This window comes from Amaranthus tricolor, chromosome 17 (assembly GCF_026212465.1).
Source record: "Amaranthus tricolor cultivar Red isolate AtriRed21 chromosome 17, ASM2621246v1, whole genome shotgun sequence".
NCBI classification, from domain to species: Eukaryota; Viridiplantae; Streptophyta; class Magnoliopsida; order Caryophyllales; family Amaranthaceae; genus Amaranthus; species Amaranthus tricolor.
In genome coordinates, this window is record NC_080063.1 from 8,135,508 (window position 1) to 8,155,074 (window position 19,567).

General features: G+C 34.8%; 2 protein-coding genes across 3 annotated transcripts; one reads left to right on the forward strand and one right to left on the reverse strand.

Moving 5' to 3' along the window:
- Positions 1 to 1,791: 1,791 nt before the first annotated feature.
- LOC130803508 (two-component response regulator ORR9-like) lies at positions 1,792 to 5,951 on the reverse strand. 2 transcript variants are annotated; one of them, XM_057667628.1, is made up of 5 exons: positions 5,680 to 5,951; positions 5,002 to 5,093; positions 4,158 to 4,235; positions 3,894 to 3,964; positions 1,800 to 2,277 (listed from the first exon to the last, which is right to left on the reverse strand). In XM_057667628.1, the coding sequence occupies exons 1-5, from the start codon at positions 5,777 to 5,779 to the stop codon at positions 2,160 to 2,162; spliced, it is 459 nt and encodes a 152-aa protein (XP_057523611.1). In that variant the 5' UTR covers positions 5,780 to 5,951; the 3' UTR covers positions 1,800 to 2,159. The 2 variants fall into 2 exon arrangements, with proteins under 2 accessions (XP_057523612.1, XP_057523611.1); XM_057667629.1 differs by lacking the exon at positions 4,158 to 4,235 and having other exon boundaries at positions 1,792 to 2,277.
- Positions 5,952 to 14,735: 8,784 nt separating this feature from the next.
- On the forward strand, positions 14,736 to 17,996 carry LOC130803702 (uncharacterized). Its single transcript, XM_057667902.1, has one exon. The coding sequence runs from the start codon at positions 14,736 to 14,738 to the stop codon at positions 17,994 to 17,996; it is 3,261 nt and encodes a 1,086-aa protein (XP_057523885.1).
- Positions 17,997 to 19,567: the final 1,571 nt, after the last annotated feature.

Here is a 19,567-nt window from a genome sequence, read left to right on the forward strand (position 1 = left end):
GTACTTTGCATGTTCACCTGACCACACTTTATAAGGTGTGTCTCCATCTAAATACGAATGTGGGGATCGATTTACTATATAACAAGCTGTAGCAAGCGATTTTGCCCACCATTCTTTGCCTAGCCCAGAATTAGAGCGCATACACCTTGCCTTCTCAAGTAGCGTACGATTTAGTTTTTCTGCGACTCCATTCTGTTGTGGTGTGTCTTTGACTGTCCAATGTCTCACAATGCCTTCCTGATCACAAAACTCCTTGAAATCTCCCTTTGTGTATTCGGTACCATTATCAGACCGAATAGTTTTTAGCTTTCGACGTGTTCTATTCTCAACCATTGCTCTCCACCGCTTGAAAATGTCGAATACTTCATTCTTATGCTTAAGAAAGTAAATCCAAGCATATCTAGAATAATCATCAACAAATGTAACATAATACTTGGAACCTCCCTTACAAGCAACTTTAGCCGGACCCAAAACATCTGTATGCACATCGTCTAACAATCCTCTGCTTTTGTGGTTGCTTGTAGAGAACTTTACCCTGTGTGCTTTTCCATACACACAATGCTCACAGAATTCTATTTGTGGCTTCTTCGTGTTCTTCAACAAACCTTGTCCACTAAGCAATGATAGACCCTTTTCTGACATATGCCCAAGGCGCATGTGCCATATCCTGGTGCATTCTGTTTGGTCTTTACTTCCACATATTCCAACCGCTAATTCACCTGTAACAGTTGTCCGCAAAAGAGGATAAAGATTACCGTCACGAATTCCCTTCATCACTACCAAGGAACCACGAACAACTTTTAAAACTCCATTCTCCAAGACTATTTTGCAACCATTTTTCTCTAACAACCCAAGAGAAATAGGTTCTTTCGCAAATCTGGGATGTGTCTCACATCCTTCAAGGTTATTATTGTTCCATCATGCATCCTGACTCGGATAGTACCTAACCCGACAGTCTTACAAGCATGATCGTTTCCCATCAAAACAGTACCACCATCTAAACTCTGGTAAGTTGAAAACCACTTCCTGTTTGGGCACATATGGTGAGATGCTCCTAAATCAAGCATCCATTTACCAGGTATCTCATCGCATGGTTCTAAAATCGAGTAACAATAATCATCCTCTTTATTTGAGACATAAGTCGCCTCTGGTTTTTCTTGTTGTTTTTCTCTGGAGTTGCCGTTGTTGTTCTTCTTGAATATTACCCTCTTATTTGGGCAATCAGCTTTAAAATGACCAAGCTCACCACATTTGAAACATGGTCGTTCCGCAAGAGGTCTAGATTTTGATCTAGACTTTCCTCCCTTACCTCTTCCTCTTTCATTGCTCTTTCCTCTATTTACAAACAATCCTTATGCTTCTTGTTCATTATATTCTCTCCCATTACTAGACATCATTCCACTTGTAGCGACCTTTCGAAGGTCATCCGCTAAAAGCGATGTTCTAGTCTCATCCATAGTTAGAGTTTCACCCACAAGCATTAATGTTTGAACCAGATTTTCATAGGACTTCGGTAATGAAAGCAATAACATCAGTGCTTAATCTTCCTCATCTACCTTAACATCTATATCTTTCAAGTCTGATATAATCCTATCAAACTTATTGAAATATTCCCGGATTGAGGTGCCTGCTTCCATCTTGCATGTATATAATTTAGATTTTAAGTAGATCTTGTTTGTTAGAATTATAATATTTTAGGAGTCAACAAATAACCACTATAAAGGAAATAATAATTGTAAGAAAATAAATTTTTCTTAATCTTTTTGATGTGAATTGTAATTAATGATACATTACATCCTAACCCTTTTATAATGACTAACGTCCTAAATACAGAATGGCTTAAATTTTTTTACTAAAAAAAACAACGGAACATATGCTTTCATCCTACCATGCATTTTGTCATCATTTCCTCTTTTTTCTCCTACAACATCTCTTCTCTTAATTTAGAGAATTAATAAGTTGTTTATCATACATTACCACAATTCTAAACAACAAAGACATTAAACTATAAATCTATATAAAATAAATTACATATAGATTTTTTCTTAAATTTAACTCACGCCTCAACACTATTTTAATTTTCTTTTCTTTATTTTTTATTTTTATTTTTATTTTTATTTTGATTAATTTTTCTTTTTGTGGTGCAATATGCAACACTATTATACTGCTGAATGTTGAGCGTTTGATCTAGTCCTCATCAAATGGGGTTTGAGCCTGGCAACATCTGATAACCTCACTGGCTTTAGCAAAAATTCATTTGCTCCTTCCTCCAGGCATCTGCATTTCAATTTTTAATGTTAACACATCTTTAAAACTTAACCCTAACTTGTACATATACCATCCACTATTATAAATATCTTTGGTTTCATTTTAATAATAGTTATTATTCTATAAAAAAAAAGTATTTGGTGCCAATATATTTGATTAACGTATTTGCAATACTCATTAATTACAAAATTAGTTTGTTATTATGTAGACAATAATTAAATAAATTTGAATATGCGGGTGTTGAAATAAAATTTAATACCCATTAAAAATCAGAAAATGTGAAATAAATAAGTAATTTAAAAAAAAAATAGAAAAAATAAGCTACGGATAAATTTAATTTCAAAAATAAACATCTTTATGTCCGAACCTAAGATCTGGTTAGTTCGCAGTTACTAACAACGAACAAAAAAATTGGTCAAAAAAATCAAAATTGTTTTAATAACTGCGAACAGAAAGAAGATAACGTCATAACGTTAGAAGGGACAAAATAATGGAAATCGTGTAACTCCGAACAAACATGTTATTAGTTTTTTTATCCCTTCTAATGTTATGACATTGTTTCCTTTTTGTTCACAGTTATTAACCGCGAACAAACAATTTTAACTTTTTTTGACCAATTTTTTTGTTCGTTGTTAGTAACTGTACGTGAACTAACCTAACCTTAAACTCGGACATAAAAACGCTTATTTTTGGAATTAATTTTACCTATAGCTCATTTTTTTTTTGTTAACTTTACTTATCTGTTTCACATTTTCTTAAAAATCAACTATCAACTTTTACTAGAAAACAATATAAATTTGGACAGTCATTTTCGTTCTTAAATCCATCTATAATTAATACTAAAACAAAACACTGCTGATGTCATCACTATTTAAAATTGTTTATATGTCTCTCTCTCATAATAAAAAATTTACGTCTAAAACTCTATGATGATGTCATTGTTATAATGACTTATGTTTATATCTTTGACTTTATAACTTCTAAATATGGCTATAATATTATTCATATTGATTGGTTTTTTACTTTTTAGGTCAAATTATTTAATATATTAGAAAATCATTAAAGTATACTTTATTTAATTTTTTCAATATTTTATAAAATCTTTTTAATGTTATATATTAAATGAGTATAGGATATTTTGAGACGGTTAAAACATAAATCTGTAAATTATAAATTATGTTGTTTATACTAATATTCAAAAATTTTATAAAATTCTGCATTGCATGAGCCTTATCTAATTGTTACTCTAACATATGTTCATTATTAAGTTCTTTGTTAAAAAAAATAAAGACAAAAGGTAAATAGAGCTCCCGTGGAAGTTTACACATTCCTCTTTCTTCTTCTCTCATTATTGCACGCTTAACCTTCGAGTATTGTAACAAACTGAAAATAAGTGACAATCGATATCTCCTTACTATTTGGTCAACACGTAAAATAAAAAGATTGGTCAACACGTAAAATAAAAAGATTTGACAACAACAGGTTTTGGGCGACCATAATGATTATTTTCTTTATTTCTTTATAAAACCTTTGTATATCCAACTAGCTAGTCTCTTAAAGAGACTGTTTCTCACAAAAATTTGTATTGTATATATAAGATTGGAATTTGGCAAGTTTAAAATTACCTGTCGATTCGTGCGGGGATATTTTCAGAGGACATAATCACCACTGGTATATCTTTGAGATTTTCAGATTCCTACAAAATCAACCTAATTTTATATGATCCATTTCCAAATTAAAAATTACAAGCTATATGATAGTATCAGATTCAAAGAAATCAGAATCATCTCAAATATTAAAAAAATATATATATTTTTAGAGTAACCATACAAAAATGGCATATAATTATATATAATATATACTTCTATTTAATTAATTATAGGCAGTACCTTAATTTTTCTAAGAAGATCATATCCGGTCATTCCAGGCATACAATAGTCGGTGATTATCAAATTAACCTCCATGTCCTAAATTCAAACATAATTAACAATAAATATAATTATAGAATAAGAATATGCCCATTTACATGTCAATGACGAAGCTAGGACTTGAGATGACGACGGGCCCACAACTTATGCAAAATACCTATTTTTGTAAGAGACCGTTTCTTGTGAGACAATTGTGAGACGATCTCAAAAAAGGAGTTTATATTTTCGTAGCTACTTTGGATTTTAATAATGGCTATAGTTCCTGTAGCAACTACTATTCTGCAAAATATAGTCAAGTGAAATTTTGTTTGATTCGTTTTAGTACATATTTTTATAATATTAACTTTTTAGAGTTTTTTATCATATGAAATTAAAATTATTAAAGATTAAAAAAATACATTGGATAGAGTGAAAAATATAAATATTGCAACTATTAAAAACCAGATGAAGTATTATGTATGAGGCGCATTTTTCGGTAAGACTGTTTCCTGTATTAAAAAAACATTACAAAACTTTTTATCGAAAGGGGTCGAAAGTTGACTAGTTATGTTATGTAGACTGCGTAATCAGCAAGAATTTATTTGGGTGATAAAATAATTTAGGAGTCAAATATCTCATATATACTATAAAATGGGCTAGACTAATCTTCATCAACTAATAGCTGCACCCCTGTTTGTAAGTGTAAATCTGTTAGAGTATATAGCATATCCTGGGGCCTCAACCATCAGCTTAAGCTTTTGGTTGAGTTGATTCCTTGACAAAATCTTTATACAAAAGAAATGGTATAATAAGTAAGAAATAGTACTTGATGATGTTGATGGTGATGAGGGTTTGTATTTTCATGTCCTGCTAACCCTAACAACTCCAAAGCTTTGGTGCCTGAATCCACTGCTGTTACTGCATGTAATCAAATATACATAAGAATTACTAAAATGTTTATAACAAGGGTTTATTTAGTGAATCAATTTAAATGGTCACTTTACATATCAAAAATTAACGGGAAAAAATATACTACAAGAATTTACTCTAAGTTCATCGTTCAATACATTATCTACCTCTAAAACTAAGTTTTTAATATATTATGCACCATGACTTGCAGTTTTGAATATTTGAATGTGTGTAAAAACAATAAATAAAAGCATAAAATAATAATTTTATGGTAGGCTAATGTAATCTCAAACGTTGATTATTCAATTAAAAGTACGTTATATCAAAATATAAAATTTAAAATACCAAATCAAAGCTCTAAACATATCATATTATTTCACGCAAACTAATAATTTTTTAAATTTATCATAGTAGTTGGTTTAAAATCTAGCTAAGAGGATGTTTATGATTATGGTTACCAGCCTAGAATCCCACACAAAGCCAAAATTCAAAAGAAAGAGATAGCAGACATATCATACATGTATCCCTTTAGAAGGCAGAAATACGCGCAATCAATTAAACCCTAAGTAAGATGTAAAAAACTAAGGAAACTAACCTTGAAAAGAAGAAGAAGTAAGGAGTCTCTCAATGAGTTTTCTATCAATGAGACTATCATCAACAGCAAGAACATGAAATAATGGAGTATCCACAGCCATGAATATATGATGACTTAAACAAAAGAATTAAAAAGAATAATATAAGAATGAATGAAGCAATGCAATATAATGGTAATTGGTAGGAGATGACCCGACTTAGCTTGGGGTTGGGTTGATTGGCTTATAAAAGCTTGTTAGGGATCTTGACAGTTTGGAAGAGATATGGGACAAGATTTGATTTTTCTAAATATCTTTTTCTTATTCATTTTGATATATATCATACAAAGAAGCTTCTGGCTATGTTTCCAATTTCAATTATTGAATTATTTTATTTTATTGTATTTTATATATATATATATATATATATATATATATATATATATATATATATATATATATATATATATATATATATATTATACAATTATTATACTCTCTCCTATTCAGCTTATATGTCTCATTTCCTTTTAGACCAAGTCATCTTAATTGTCCCATTTTTATTTTTGGTATGAATTTTTGACTTTTATGCCCTTAATAGCTTTATACTATTTTTAATTATACCCTCCATTACCCATACTAATTTTTCTCTCTTACATTAAAAAACCCATAATACCACTCTCTTTCCTACCCTTAGGGTCCCACTTTTAACTCTTCTTAAAATCCGTAAAAAGTCAAATGGGACTCCTAAGGTGAATAGGAGGGAGTATTATATTACATGATCTTTTTATTACTTGGTGTATGCTTTGACTCTTAGAAATGAGATTAAGCCATAGTATGGTATGGACTATGGAGTGGTTGTTTTATTCATTCCTTATTATACTGCAGATTGTAATCATAGGTAATTGAGGAAGGACATCCCTTTGTAATCCTCATGGTTTGATTTTTATGATTCTTGATTATCTACCCAAGAATATCACGATAGTTTCAAGTTCATATGATCATGTTTAATATATGAATCTTCCTTTTACAATCCTTTACATTTTGACTCAAGTTTATGTTGGATATTTGATGTGCCCAACAAGTTTTTTATTGATTACCGCCACATATACAAGATCGAACTCATGATCTTACATGAGAAAATAGTACTTGCTCGTAATTGAGATAAAATCTGATTTTCTCAAGCTAAGTCAATTTGAAAGTATAATAAATAAGTTTAAGAGTTAAACATTGCATTAACAAATATAGAAAAGTAAGGAAGTCGCGAGGTATGCATATGTGCACGAGGTGCTTAAAAAAAACCATATGCACAAGTTTTGGGCAGTACTAAAGTAGTTGGTCACGACGACCCATGGAAATTTGTACGATCTTAGGTGTGACGGCGTGTTGCGTCGTTTTTTGGGAGTTACTAAATTTCGCCACCCCTTCCAAATGAAATCACGAATTTGCCCCTGATTTTTAAAAAATTACGACTTTGCCACTCCCTACAAATTTCTTATTTATAATAATAATAATAATAATAATAATAATAATAATAATAATAATAATAATAATAACAACAATAATAATAATAATAATAATAATATTAATAACAACAATAATAATATAATTAAAAATAAATTAAATATAATAATTAAAAAAAATAAAAATTTAATAATAATAATAATAATAACAATCACAATAATAATATATATCAACATAATCCAATCTTCAACAATCAGTGGTGAAAAATCAAAGCAAAAAGAAAAAAAAGAAAAATGGAAGATCAAGAGAATGAAATGGTAATTTTAAAGCTTTTGATTGATTTTTTATTTTTATTTTATTGTTGTTATTATTATTATTATTATTATTATTATTATTATTATTATTATTATTATTATTATTATTATTATTATTATTATTATTATTATTATTAATTCATTTATATTATTATTATTATTATTATTATTATTATTATTATTATTAATTCATTTATATTATTATTATTATTATTATTATTATTATTATTATTATTATTATTATTATTATTATTATTATTATTATTATTATTATTAATTCATTTATATTATTATTATTATTATTTTTATTATTATTATTCTTTATTATTATTATTATTATTATTATTATTATTATTATTATTATTATTATTATTATTATTATTATTACTATTATTTAAAAGAATATAAAAAAGTTAATAATATTATTATTGTTGTTATAAATATTATTATTATTATTATTATTATTATTATTATTATTATTATTATTATTATTATTAATATAAATTTTCCAAAAAGAAAAAAAAAATTAATCGCCCAGAACCGGGCGATTGGACCCTGGTTTAATCGCCAATCGCCCGGTTCTGGGCGATTAATTTTTTTTTTCTTTTCTTTTTGAATAATAATTATTTTTTTTAATTTTATTATTGTTTTTGTTATTATTATTATTATTATTATTATTATTATTATTATTATTATTATTATTATTATTACTTCTATTATTATTAATTTTATTTATATTCTCTTTGAAGAATATAAAAAAGTTAATTATTATTATTATTGTTGTTATTGATATTATTATTATTATTATTATTATTATTATTATTATTATTATTATAAATAAGAAATTTGTAGGGAGTGGTAAAGTTGTAATTTTTTAAAAATCAAAGATAAATTCGTTATTTCATTTGGAGGGGGTGGCGATAAAATGAAAAGGACGGTGAAGTTTAAGGATTGACCGTTTTTTTCTTGCTCTGCTTTGCTAAATATGTTTCTCTGATTAATATTCTGTAAAACATTGCATTGAAAAGACACCTTATCTAAATAATGTGGTGTTTTCATAAAAAAAGGACAATGACATTCAGTTTTCTACAACTTTACTCTGCAATTTCTTATACTTGTGAAAGTTTCAACTCACAAATTCATATATAATTTTCTGATTAACTATTATATTAAATCATGCATTCCAGCTTAATTAATTATTTACCTAGTTACATCTTTTTTAAGTTCTTGGAATTGTTGTGTTCTTGAATCTCTTTATAAATTTCTATTCAACATTTAGGGTATCGTAAATCCTAATAATTATCAACAAGTACTATAAATAATAGTGAGACAAAATGGATTAAAAATACAAAGTCCAAAACGATTCAAAGGATAGATCAAAAGGAAAATTTGAAAATCGAGTCAGTAGGAAAAGCCAACTCGGTTTTCCTAATAAAGGATTTAAAGGCGACTCGGCTTTAGGCACTAGAAAGAACATTTTGTCCAGCAGGAAAAGCCGACTCGGCTTTCTTGGAGTTCGACCTAAGCCGACTCGGCTTTCTTGGGGTTCGACCTAAGCCGACTCGGCTTTAGGGTCTGATCAGGCCGTTGTGATTTTTCGTATACTTTTAATTAATTGTATTGGATTCCTTGTTTTATTCTATATCAATTTTGATATTACAAATGCTTAATGAGGAGGTATAATATCATAGTTATAATGGTATTAATTGATGTTCATAGTGCTTGATCATCAATGGGTAATTAAATGGGCCATGACCCTTTGGTATACTTGTACTAGTATAAATAGAAGCTTGGGGAAGGGTGTTAGACACACCTAATTTCTGAATTCTTTTATCGTTGCTTTCTCTTTCGCTTGTGTTCTTTCAAAAAGAGTTATGAACTTCTTGATAGAATTTCCAAAGTTTATAATTCATTAAACACTTTGTCATTAAGTGACATGCCCTAAATACTAAGGGTGTGTTGTGTTGTTTGTCTCTCGTTGTGAATTTTCAAGTCAAACCCAAGTACCTTTGTGGGGGAAATATCACAAAAGGAATGTGATTACACACCTACAAGTATCAAGTTTCTGGATAACGGTTGTCGTTATAAAGTTCATCTTCAAGTTTTTCTTAGTGTTATTTTGTAAGTTTTATTTAACTATCAACAAAGGAAAAATACAAATCTCAATTGTAATTTATATTTTGCATATATATATATATATATATATATATATATATATATATATATATATATATATATATATATATATATATATATATATATATATATATATATATATATATATATATATATATATATATATATTAATAATTTCTAGTTACATAATCAAAAGCACCTTAAGGGAAACTATTGTAACATGAAAAGTTTCTAAAATGACTAAGGTTTATTCAATAAGGTATGTATAAAACTCTAAACCACATGCTACAATACTCTACTCTAGAGATGACAAGTGCGAAAAATTTTACTCGCAACAATTCATTAAATTAGAGAAATTTATAAGTATATAATTTTGAAGGTGGCATAAGATGATGAAAAATTTGCATACTACTTTAATTTTAAATTTTATATTAACTTCGTCTCTATCCAAAACCTTCTGAAAGTGAAAATAAAATCGTTCAACACAAGTTGAAATATGATGGCTTTATTTTCATGGCCATACAATCCACACAAGTAGAAAAATGATTCTCACCTTATAATGGATCACTTTCATAAAATTTAAAGAATTTGTGAATTTGTGGTTTTAGGCGTAAATGAAAAGTTACAAAAATATCACTCAATTGGCTATCCATCTCTAAATTAAGGTGGGTATCCTAACACAAAATAAGGAACTTAACTCTAACCCTAATGCACCCACGATAAATGTGGGTGAATATAATGGTAAGTATAATGCATCCAAAAGTGGTAAAGAACGTAAGCTTTAAAAAATTGAGGAAAGATTTCTTTGAGGCAACTACTTCAAAAATCTTGTTGAAATGAGTACTCATATGTGATCTTTTTCCGCATGCAAATTGAGAAGATAATTGATTTCAAAAACAAACGACGCGATTTATTTGCTCAGCGAGAATCAAGAAAAAAATTAACGTTGTCTAGTGAATTTTTAACAAAAATATGTAATTTAAATTATTTTTAAAATATTTAAATAAATATAATATTACAATAAATAAGTATATAAATATAAAATATATAAAAATTAATTTTTTAAATAAATATTTAAAATTAAAAAAGTAAAGTCAAATGTCACTTATGCTTAATCAAAGGCAAAATCTATGCTTGCGGTGATTATACTTTTTGGTTTATAGTTGCCATAACACAGAAAAAATAAAATGTGTGGTTATAATTTTTAAAGTCTTAAAATTTAAGGTTGTATTTAACAAATATTTTTACTACTAATAACTAACTAATTACTTTGATACTTTCTTAAGAGGTTCAACCTTTTAGTACAACAATCTACTAAGTGAGAGTTTCCAACACAGTGAAGTGGAGAGAAGCTATGCAAATAGAAACAAAAACTCTTGAACAAAATCATATATGGGAGAAGTGTAAATTACCAAATAGGAAGCCGCTAATACGGTGCAATTGGCCATTACCACTAAATACAAAGACGGTGGAACCGTGGAAAGATACAAAACCAGAGTAGTCTTCAAAGGCTACATTCGAACCTGTGGGATTGACTATCTGGAGACATTTTCCTCGATTGCAAAACTTGATACTATTTGGGTATTGTTGCAATCAAAATGGCTAACAATTTGATGTAAAGCATGCGTTTCTTCATGGAGAATTACAAGAAAAAGTATTCATAGAAGCACCACCAGAATTCCTTTAGAATTTCTAATTTAGGAATGGTGTAGGCTAAAAAAAGGCTTTATATGGCCTCAGAAAATCTCCTAGAACTTGATTCTGATGGTTCACAAGAGTAATAAAGAAATATATATAGATATCGCCAAAATTATTCTATCCAAACACTTTTCCTCAAGAAATGAGGAGATATGTTGAGTAGTATGATATGATAATTACTAGGAGTAATCCTGAGGAGATGAAAAACTTGAAAAAATCTATTGTTTAGAGTTTAAGATGAAAGATCTAAGAAGTCTGAAATACCTACTAGGAATTGAGGTACTAAGATCTAAATTTGGGATATCTATATAAAGAAAAAAGTGTGCTTGACTACTTGTTAGCAAAACCGGGATGATTGATTGTAAACCAGTTGATACTCTAATTACGGTATATCATGGCCTTTAGATGACCGAAGGAGCAGAATATTAAAGACTAGTTAAGAAGATCACTGACCTGGCTCATGCTAGACTCGATATTGCTTATGCAATTGAGGTGATGCATAAACCTTAGGAAGAGCAAATGAATGATGCCCCCTACATTGTTTGACTATGTTGTATTGGGTTCTAAAGATGAAAGCATACACTAATGCAAACTGGGCATGCTATCCTAATGGTTTAAGATCAACTTCTGACTACTTCACTTTAGTTGGAGGCAATCTTGTTATTTGAAGGAGTAAAGAACAAAAAGTTGTAGTTCTCTTTAGTGCAGAAACTGAATTTCGAGGTGTTGTTCGAGGAATATGTGATGTCCTTTGGATCAGGAAATTGCTGATTGAGTTGGGTTTTCTCTAAAGAAGAGTTGTAGAGGTTGATAATAAAGTAGCCATTAGCTTTTCAGAGAACCTAGTACAGCACAATCGAACAATGCATGTAGAGGTTGATAGACAATTCAACAAAGAAAAGTTGGAGGCAAGATTTTTTCTTCTTCCTTTCAATCGATCGGAAGATTAATAGAGAGATACATTGACAAAAGTAGTGGCAAGCAAACCTTTTTATAAAAGCTTAGAGCAAGTTGAGTCTAGGAGATCCTACAACTTTAACTTATGAGGAGTGTAGAAAATAATAAAGATCGTTGTATATTTGAATATATAGAAACAAATTATTTAGAAGATATTTTAGCCTAGATTACATTTATGTAAATATAGTAGTTATCTTACTATATAATCAAGTCTTGGGTAACAAATTAATTCCTTCATAAAAATCAATTAAGTGAATAAAAGTAAACCTTAAATTTAAAAGCAAAAACTTATGTTTTATAAAATTTCACATTCCATCAAATTTGATTTATTGTCTTTTACATTATGACTTACATTGTTTTTTATTTTCATTCCCGCAGTTAACTAATTTTTTCATCTCTCACATTTCTCAAAATATTTCAATTTACCTATATTTGTTTTTCGTGGGGCAAATTTAATAAGATATTGAAAATACTGCTTATTCTTTTTTCAAGAAAAATATTGTCATGGTATCATTTATTTATTTATTTACGTCATATTACCTTATTGCCCCTTGACCTTTCGCATTGACTTTGACTTTCGGTTAACGAGCCTTTTTCTGAATTTTCCATCTTCCTTGAATGGCCCATGGATTAGTAACCTCTCAATGCCCTAACTACCTTCCAGTAAAGAAACTTCCCACTCTCCCTCATTCCTTGGCTATCCTTCTTCCAAGGATGGTAACTTCCCACTTCCCCTTAAATGCATGGTAATCCTTCTTCCATGGGAACTAACTGCCCATGTCTCCCATGATCTTCAACTTTTCCTCTCTGATGTAACTTCCTCCTTGATCATTATAAAAAGGGACAGCCATCAGAGAGGGAGGGACATCTGAAAAATAATCCTTCTTAGTATCCTTACTCACTCTCCATTTCATTAGTCCACTGAAATCCAAGCTATATCAATCTCGAAACTCAATTAACGTTCTAACTTGAGCGTCGGAGGGGTTTTCCGGGAGATCACCCCCCGGACAAGGCTAACGTGTTGTTTTGCAGGAATTCAAGTCGCTTCCTTCCACGAGTCGCTTCTCTTGATCACACTTCCACCTATCTCCAGGTATTTTAAGTGTTTCTTGCACTTCCTCGTTTCCTCACCGAAACAGTTTGGCGCCGTCTGTGGGGAAGGAATAAGAAGTCATGGCTCCTAAGAAAAATCCGACTCAAACCGCCACCGTGCATAGCACAGATACAGACACTTCTGCAGGTCACGCTAATAATCAAGCCGTGACTCGCCGTGATCTAGACATGCTAGCACGAAACCTCACTGCCGCTTTCTTTGAACAACTCCGTGCCGTCATGAATAATGCTCCCACTCAACAACGAGTATTAGAAGATATGGCGGATCAAATAAAAAACTTGCGGGAACGAATCGAACCCCACCAGGAGATACCAAAGTCTCACGAATCTCAAGATGGGAACTCGAGGACTTCCCACTCTAGTAAACGCAATAAGAAAAGGCGAGAGAGATCGAGAACCCGCACGAGTCTTAGCAGGAGTGATCCACAGGATGGAGTATCCAAGACCGCCTCTCAAGATGCCCGAACCTACCTAGAAAGCAAAAAGCAAAAGGCGTCCAAAAGTATCCAATCACTGGTGGATAGAAGGAGGCAAGAAAGGAAGAAGGCGCAGCTCGCAGGATCTAGCCATCCCGTGAGTCCTGTCACCATGCCACGGAATGAGGTCAAGACAAAAAACCCCCCTAAAGATCCTACGCCAATAATCTCCCCGTTGGCTCCAGAAGTACTAAGTACCCCCAACCCGGGGAAAATAAAAATCCCAAACATGGCAGTATTCGACGGCACGTCATGCCCCGAAGAACATTTGATGGCCTACAAAAATTTAATGGTGCTGCACTCTACCAACCCATCCTTGTGGTGTAAATTCTTCCCAACTACTCTTACGGGAGTAGCCTTGACATGATACACCTCCCTTCCGGGAGAAAGTATCCATAACTTTGCCCAATTAGAAGACAAATTTCTGGGTCATTTTGTGGCATCCAGGAGGCAGGAGAAATCCAACTTCCATTTGCTTGGCATAACGCAACTGGAAGGGGAATCCATATCATCTTACTCGAAGAAATTCCATGAGGCCGTACTGGAGGTGACGGATCTGGAAGAGTCAGTCGCCTTAAACGCCCTCATCAACGGAATGAAGGCCCAGAGACTGAAGTTCCAGTTGGTCGAAAGTCAGGTAAAGACATATGCAGAAGCCATGAAGCAATGTCAAAGCTATGTCACCGCCTCCGAAATATGCCAAGCACACGACCCGAAAAGACGGAAGTCCGAAAAGAGAGATGCCGCGACTTCCCATCAGTCCTCAAGGAACAGAGAAGAGCCTTCGTCAAGGAGGGAAAGGAATTACATGCCGCGCCGTCCTGCCCCCCGTCAGACATGGGGCCTCCACAATCCCGTCACGTATATATCACGGAAGGAGAATCCAGAACACGCAATTTGCTAGATGGAGGTAATGACCCGATGTTTAACCGAAATAGAAAAGACATCTTCTACGCCGTTCGTGACAAGTTGCCAACTCCGCCACCTACTACCACTCCTTCCGATAGACGCAATTACAATCTGTGGTGTGACTACCACAAAGAGCACGGCCATACTCTGGCACAATGTGGCGAACTCAAATGTATCCTCCACCAATTGGCGGACGAAGGAAAGTTGTCCAGGTTCATCAACCGAAAGGACTACGACGCTAGAAAGGAAGTAGAAAGAAGGCCATGGAATCCAAGACGTAGGTCCCCCAGAAGGGATGAGGCCAGGCATGAAAGTTCCAACACACAAGGAACTATCAACTTAATTTTCGGAGGATACACAGAAGAATTTCCTACCATTCGAGCTGCCAAGGACAGCGTCCATACTCTACTGAAAGGGCCACCAAAAACCGTATCAAAAGGGCCGATCATGAGATTCGACGCCACTACCTCTCAACCGCTGCAACAACCACACACAGATCCTCTAGTGGTCACCCTCAAAGTCGGGCAAATGAAGGTCAAGAGAGTGCTGGTAGACACCGGAAGCACGGCCGACTTCATAACCATGGAGTGCCTCAGAAAAATGAAGTTCGAAGAAAAGCACTTGCAGCCTCTCGACAAACCATTGATTGGGTTTGGAGGTAGTCAGGTCATTCCACTAGGCACGATCATTCTACCCGTAAGGGTGGGGGAAAGAGACAGAAGCAGGGCCATGCCCGTACGATTCACGGTAGTGGATCTCACATTCCCCTATAACGCCATCATGGAGCTCCCGCTCATCAACAAGATAAAGGCCGCGATCTTTCCTCATCAGCTCCTGTTGCAATTCGAACAGGATGATGGCCGGGTGGGCGTCCTTAAAGGAGACCAAGTAACAGCCCGACAATGCCTCGTGAATACCCTGAAGCGAGAAACATCCGCCACTCCCTCCAAGAGAAAGAGGGAAGAAGAGTCTTCAGCCGTCATGAGCGTATACACGAACGGTCCCAATAGCCACGAAAGGCCTCATCCCGTGGAGCGATATGAGGAGACGGGAATATTTGACGGGAAGCAGATCAAAATCGAAAAAAATCTTCCAGATGCAATCAAAAACGAGGTCGTGGCCACTATTGCTGACTTCCGCGATATCTTCGCATTTACCACGGAAGAGATGCCTGGTATACCAACAAGTGTCATGTGCCACAGACTTGACATAAAACCAGGTTACAAGCCCGTGAAGCAAAAGCTGCGCCATCAAGGGAAGGAAAGAATAGATGCCGCCAAGACAGAGGTAGAGAAATTACTGAAAGCTGGGTTCATCCGGGAGTGCAAATACTCAGATTGGCTTTCCAACGTCGTCCTCGTAAAAAAGTCCAATGGCAAGTGGAGGATGTGCGTTGACTTCACGGATTTAAACAAAGCATGCCCCAAAGACGACTATCCCCTCCCAAAGATAGATCATTTGGTAGACTCCACCGCGGGCCACGCTCTACTGAGCTTCATGGATGCTAATGCTGGTTACCATCAGATTCCCTTGGCCACAGAAGACCAGCCACACACAGCCTTCATCACAAATACTGGAGTGTATTGTTATAAAGTCATGCCCTTTGGGTTGAAAAATGCCGGAGCCACTTACCAAAGAATGGTTAACAAAGTTTTCCAGTCCCAGATCGGGCGAAACTTAGAAGTATACGTGGATGACATGATCACAAAAAGCAAACAGGCGTCCGGCCATGCCGCGGACTTACGGGAAACTTTCATGACCCTCCGAAAACACCAAATGCGACTCAATCCTGAGAAATGCGTGTTTGGGGTCACTAGAGGGAAGTGTCTTGGGTTTCTAGTGGATGAAAGAGGCATTGAAGCAAACCCCGAAAAGATTCGGGCAATACAAGATATGAAATCTGCCAGGTCCGTAAAAGAGGTACAGAAACTAACAGGGTGCTTAGCTGCCTTAGGGAGATTTCTATCCAAATCCGAGGATAAATGCTCCCCTTTCTTCAAAACTCTTAAGCAGAGCAAATTCGAATGGACTACAGAAGCGGAAGAATCTTTTAATCAGTTAAAGGACCACCTATCATCACTGCTAAGATTAGTCTCACCTATCAACGGGGAAGGGCTTATCTTATATGTTTCGGTCTCCGAATATTCCCTGTCAGGAGTGCTAATCGCTGAAAGAGAGAAGCAGCAACTCCCCGTGTACTATATAAGCCACGCCTTCCGAGGCTCAGAGGGAAACTATAGTGAAGTGGAGAAGGTCCTGTTCGCAGTCGTGATGGCAAGTAGGAAATTGAAACCATACTTCCAATCCCATCAAATCATCGTGCGGAGCAATCAACCATTGAGAAAGATTCTAGAAGGAAAGAATAAATCAAGTCGCGTTACTGATTGGGCTAATCAACTTGCGGATTTCGGTATTGAATACGAACCTCGGACAGCAATCAAAGCGCAAGCCCTGGCTGACTTCATTGCTGAAAGTACTATCCCCCATCATCCTGAAACCGATCACGAATGGAAGTTGTATGTAGATGGGTCCTCAACGCAATCAGCAAGTGGGGCTGGTCTCCTCATTGTGTCTTCCGCTGGGGTCCTTATGGAAAGGGCGGTCAGATTCGAGTTCGCGGCATCTAACAATGAGGCCGAATACGAAGCATTACTGATGGGATTGAAAATCTGTTACGAGGCAGGAGCCAAAGTATTGTCCGCATTCTCTGACTCCCAACTAATAGTTGGACAGGTTAATGGGGAATTTGAAGCCAAAGATGACAGCATGAAAATGTACTTACAGCAAGTAAAAGGATTTGTTCGAAAATTCGACAAGTTCACGTTGATCCACATCCCGAGATCCCAAAACGCACAGGCCGATTCTCTGGCGAAACTCGCCAGCTCAGCAGAAACATCCGCGGCTCGTGACATCATCTGGGAAGTGCTTCCAAATCCCAGTATTAACCACATGGTCAACACCATTGACAGGTCAGAAACGTGGATGGAACCCTACATCGAATTTTTGCAAAACCAGACGCTTCCCCGGGACAAAAATCAAGCAAAAGTGTTCCAGAAGAAGGCTAGATGGTTCGAACTCCACGAGGGAACACTCTACAAAAAGTCATACACTCATCCCCTCTTAAAATGTGTTCCCCTGAAGAAGGAAATTACATCCTTCGCGAGATACGCGAAGGCGGATGAGGTATACATCAGGGTGTACGAACTGTCATTGGAAAAGTACTCAGAAGCGGATATTATTGGCCTTCACTGCGGGAAGACGCGGAAAAATTGATCAAACGATGTCCCGAATGTCAGTACCACTCAAAGATAGGAAGAAAGCCCTCAAATTACTTGACCGTCATGCAAGCCGTTCTGCCTTTCGACAAGTGGGGCATGGATCTCCTTGGCCCCTTTCCCCCCGCAAAGGGGCAACGGAAGTTTATCATTGTGGCCATTGATTATTTCACCAAGTATGTAGAAGCAGAAGCCTTTAGCTCAATCACAGACAAGCAAGTCTGTCAGTTTATATGGCGAAATATCATTACAAGATACGGTATTCCTCGTGTGATCATCACTGACAATGGGAGACAGTTTATCAGTACAAACACAACACAATACTGTGATAAGTTTGGTATTCAAATCCATTTCAGCTCCGTATCTCGGCCACAAACAAATGAGCAAGTTGAATCAGCAAACAAGGAGATCCTGAACGGCATCAAGAAGAAGATAGAGGGGGTTAAAGGTACATGGGACGAAGAACTGCCCGGCATTTTGTGGGCAAGCCGAACAACCGTCAAAGAAGCAACGGGGCATACCCCGTTCTCTTTGGTATATGGATCTGAAGCAGTGCTTCCAGTAGAGATAGGCATACCATCCACAAGGGTCACCTACTACTCACACGACGATAATGAACAAAGGAAAAGGGAGAACTTGGATCTGCTCCCAGAAACACGGGGGAACGCATTATTAAGGTCCATGGCCCAGAAGCAAAAAATGGTTCGCAGTTTCAACCGGCTCGTCAAAACCAAACATATCCATGTGGGGGACTATGTCCTACGCAAAGTCGAGGCCACAGGGAAGATCGTAGAGAAAGGAAAACTTGGAGCCAACTGGGATGGTCCGTTCAAAATCGTCCGTATCATCAAACCTGGAACATTTGAACTAGAAGACATGAAAGGAAAGAAGCTACCCCGCCCATGGAATGAAGATCATTTGAAAAAGTACTTTATTTAAATAAGATTCGCAAGAGGCCAGTCTGATCATTAATGTCATCACAATTTCATCCCGCGGCATGAGTCGCGTTGTCATTACATTTAATAATAATCGAGATTTCATTTTTCAGATTTATCCGGCTCTAAAAAGTATTCAGTTATGTTCTACTTCCGGTAATATTGCAAATCTTATAAAATTCAGTTATGTCGACAAGTCGGACCCCCAGATTGGGGTCCCAAACTTCAAAAATATTCTAAGTTATTCAATAAGATGTTTCCCAACCGGGACATCGACAAATCGGACCCCCAGATTGGGGTCCCAAACTTCAAAAATATTCTAAGTTATTCACTAAGATGTTTCCCAACCGGGACATCGACAAGTCGGACCCCCAGATTGGGGTCCCAAACTTCAAAAATATTCTAAGTTATTCAATAAGATGTTTCCCAACCGGGACATCGACAAGTCGGACCCCCAGATTGGGGTCCCAAGTTCAAAATCATTCCAAATAAATATTTAGCTGAATGTTTTATGTCCGCAACATCGACAAGTCGGACCCTCTGATAAGGGTCCTGAGTTCAACATCAGACTTAGTAAATTTTTAAGGGCACCCAGCCGTGCCATCGATAAGTCGGACCCCTAAATTGGTTCAAA

Excerpts from the sequence above, each read along its gene's own strand:
- LOC130803508 (XM_057667628.1), bottom strand. The coding sequence starts at position 5,779 with ATGGCTGTGGATACTCCATTATTTCATGTTCTTGCTGTTGATGATAGT. Across the intron at positions 5,094-5,679 it reads TACTTCTTCTTCTTTTCAAG|TAACAGCAGTGGATTCAGGC; the intron begins GTTAGTTTCCTT and ends GATTACATGCAG. Across the intron at positions 4,236-5,001 it reads ATCACCATCAACATCATCAA|GACATGGAGGTTAATTTGAT; the intron begins GTACTATTTCTT and ends GTTTGAATTTAG.
- LOC130803702 (XM_057667902.1), top strand. The coding sequence starts at position 14,736 with ATGTTTAACCGAAATAGAAAAGACATCTTCTACGCCGTTCGTGACAAG.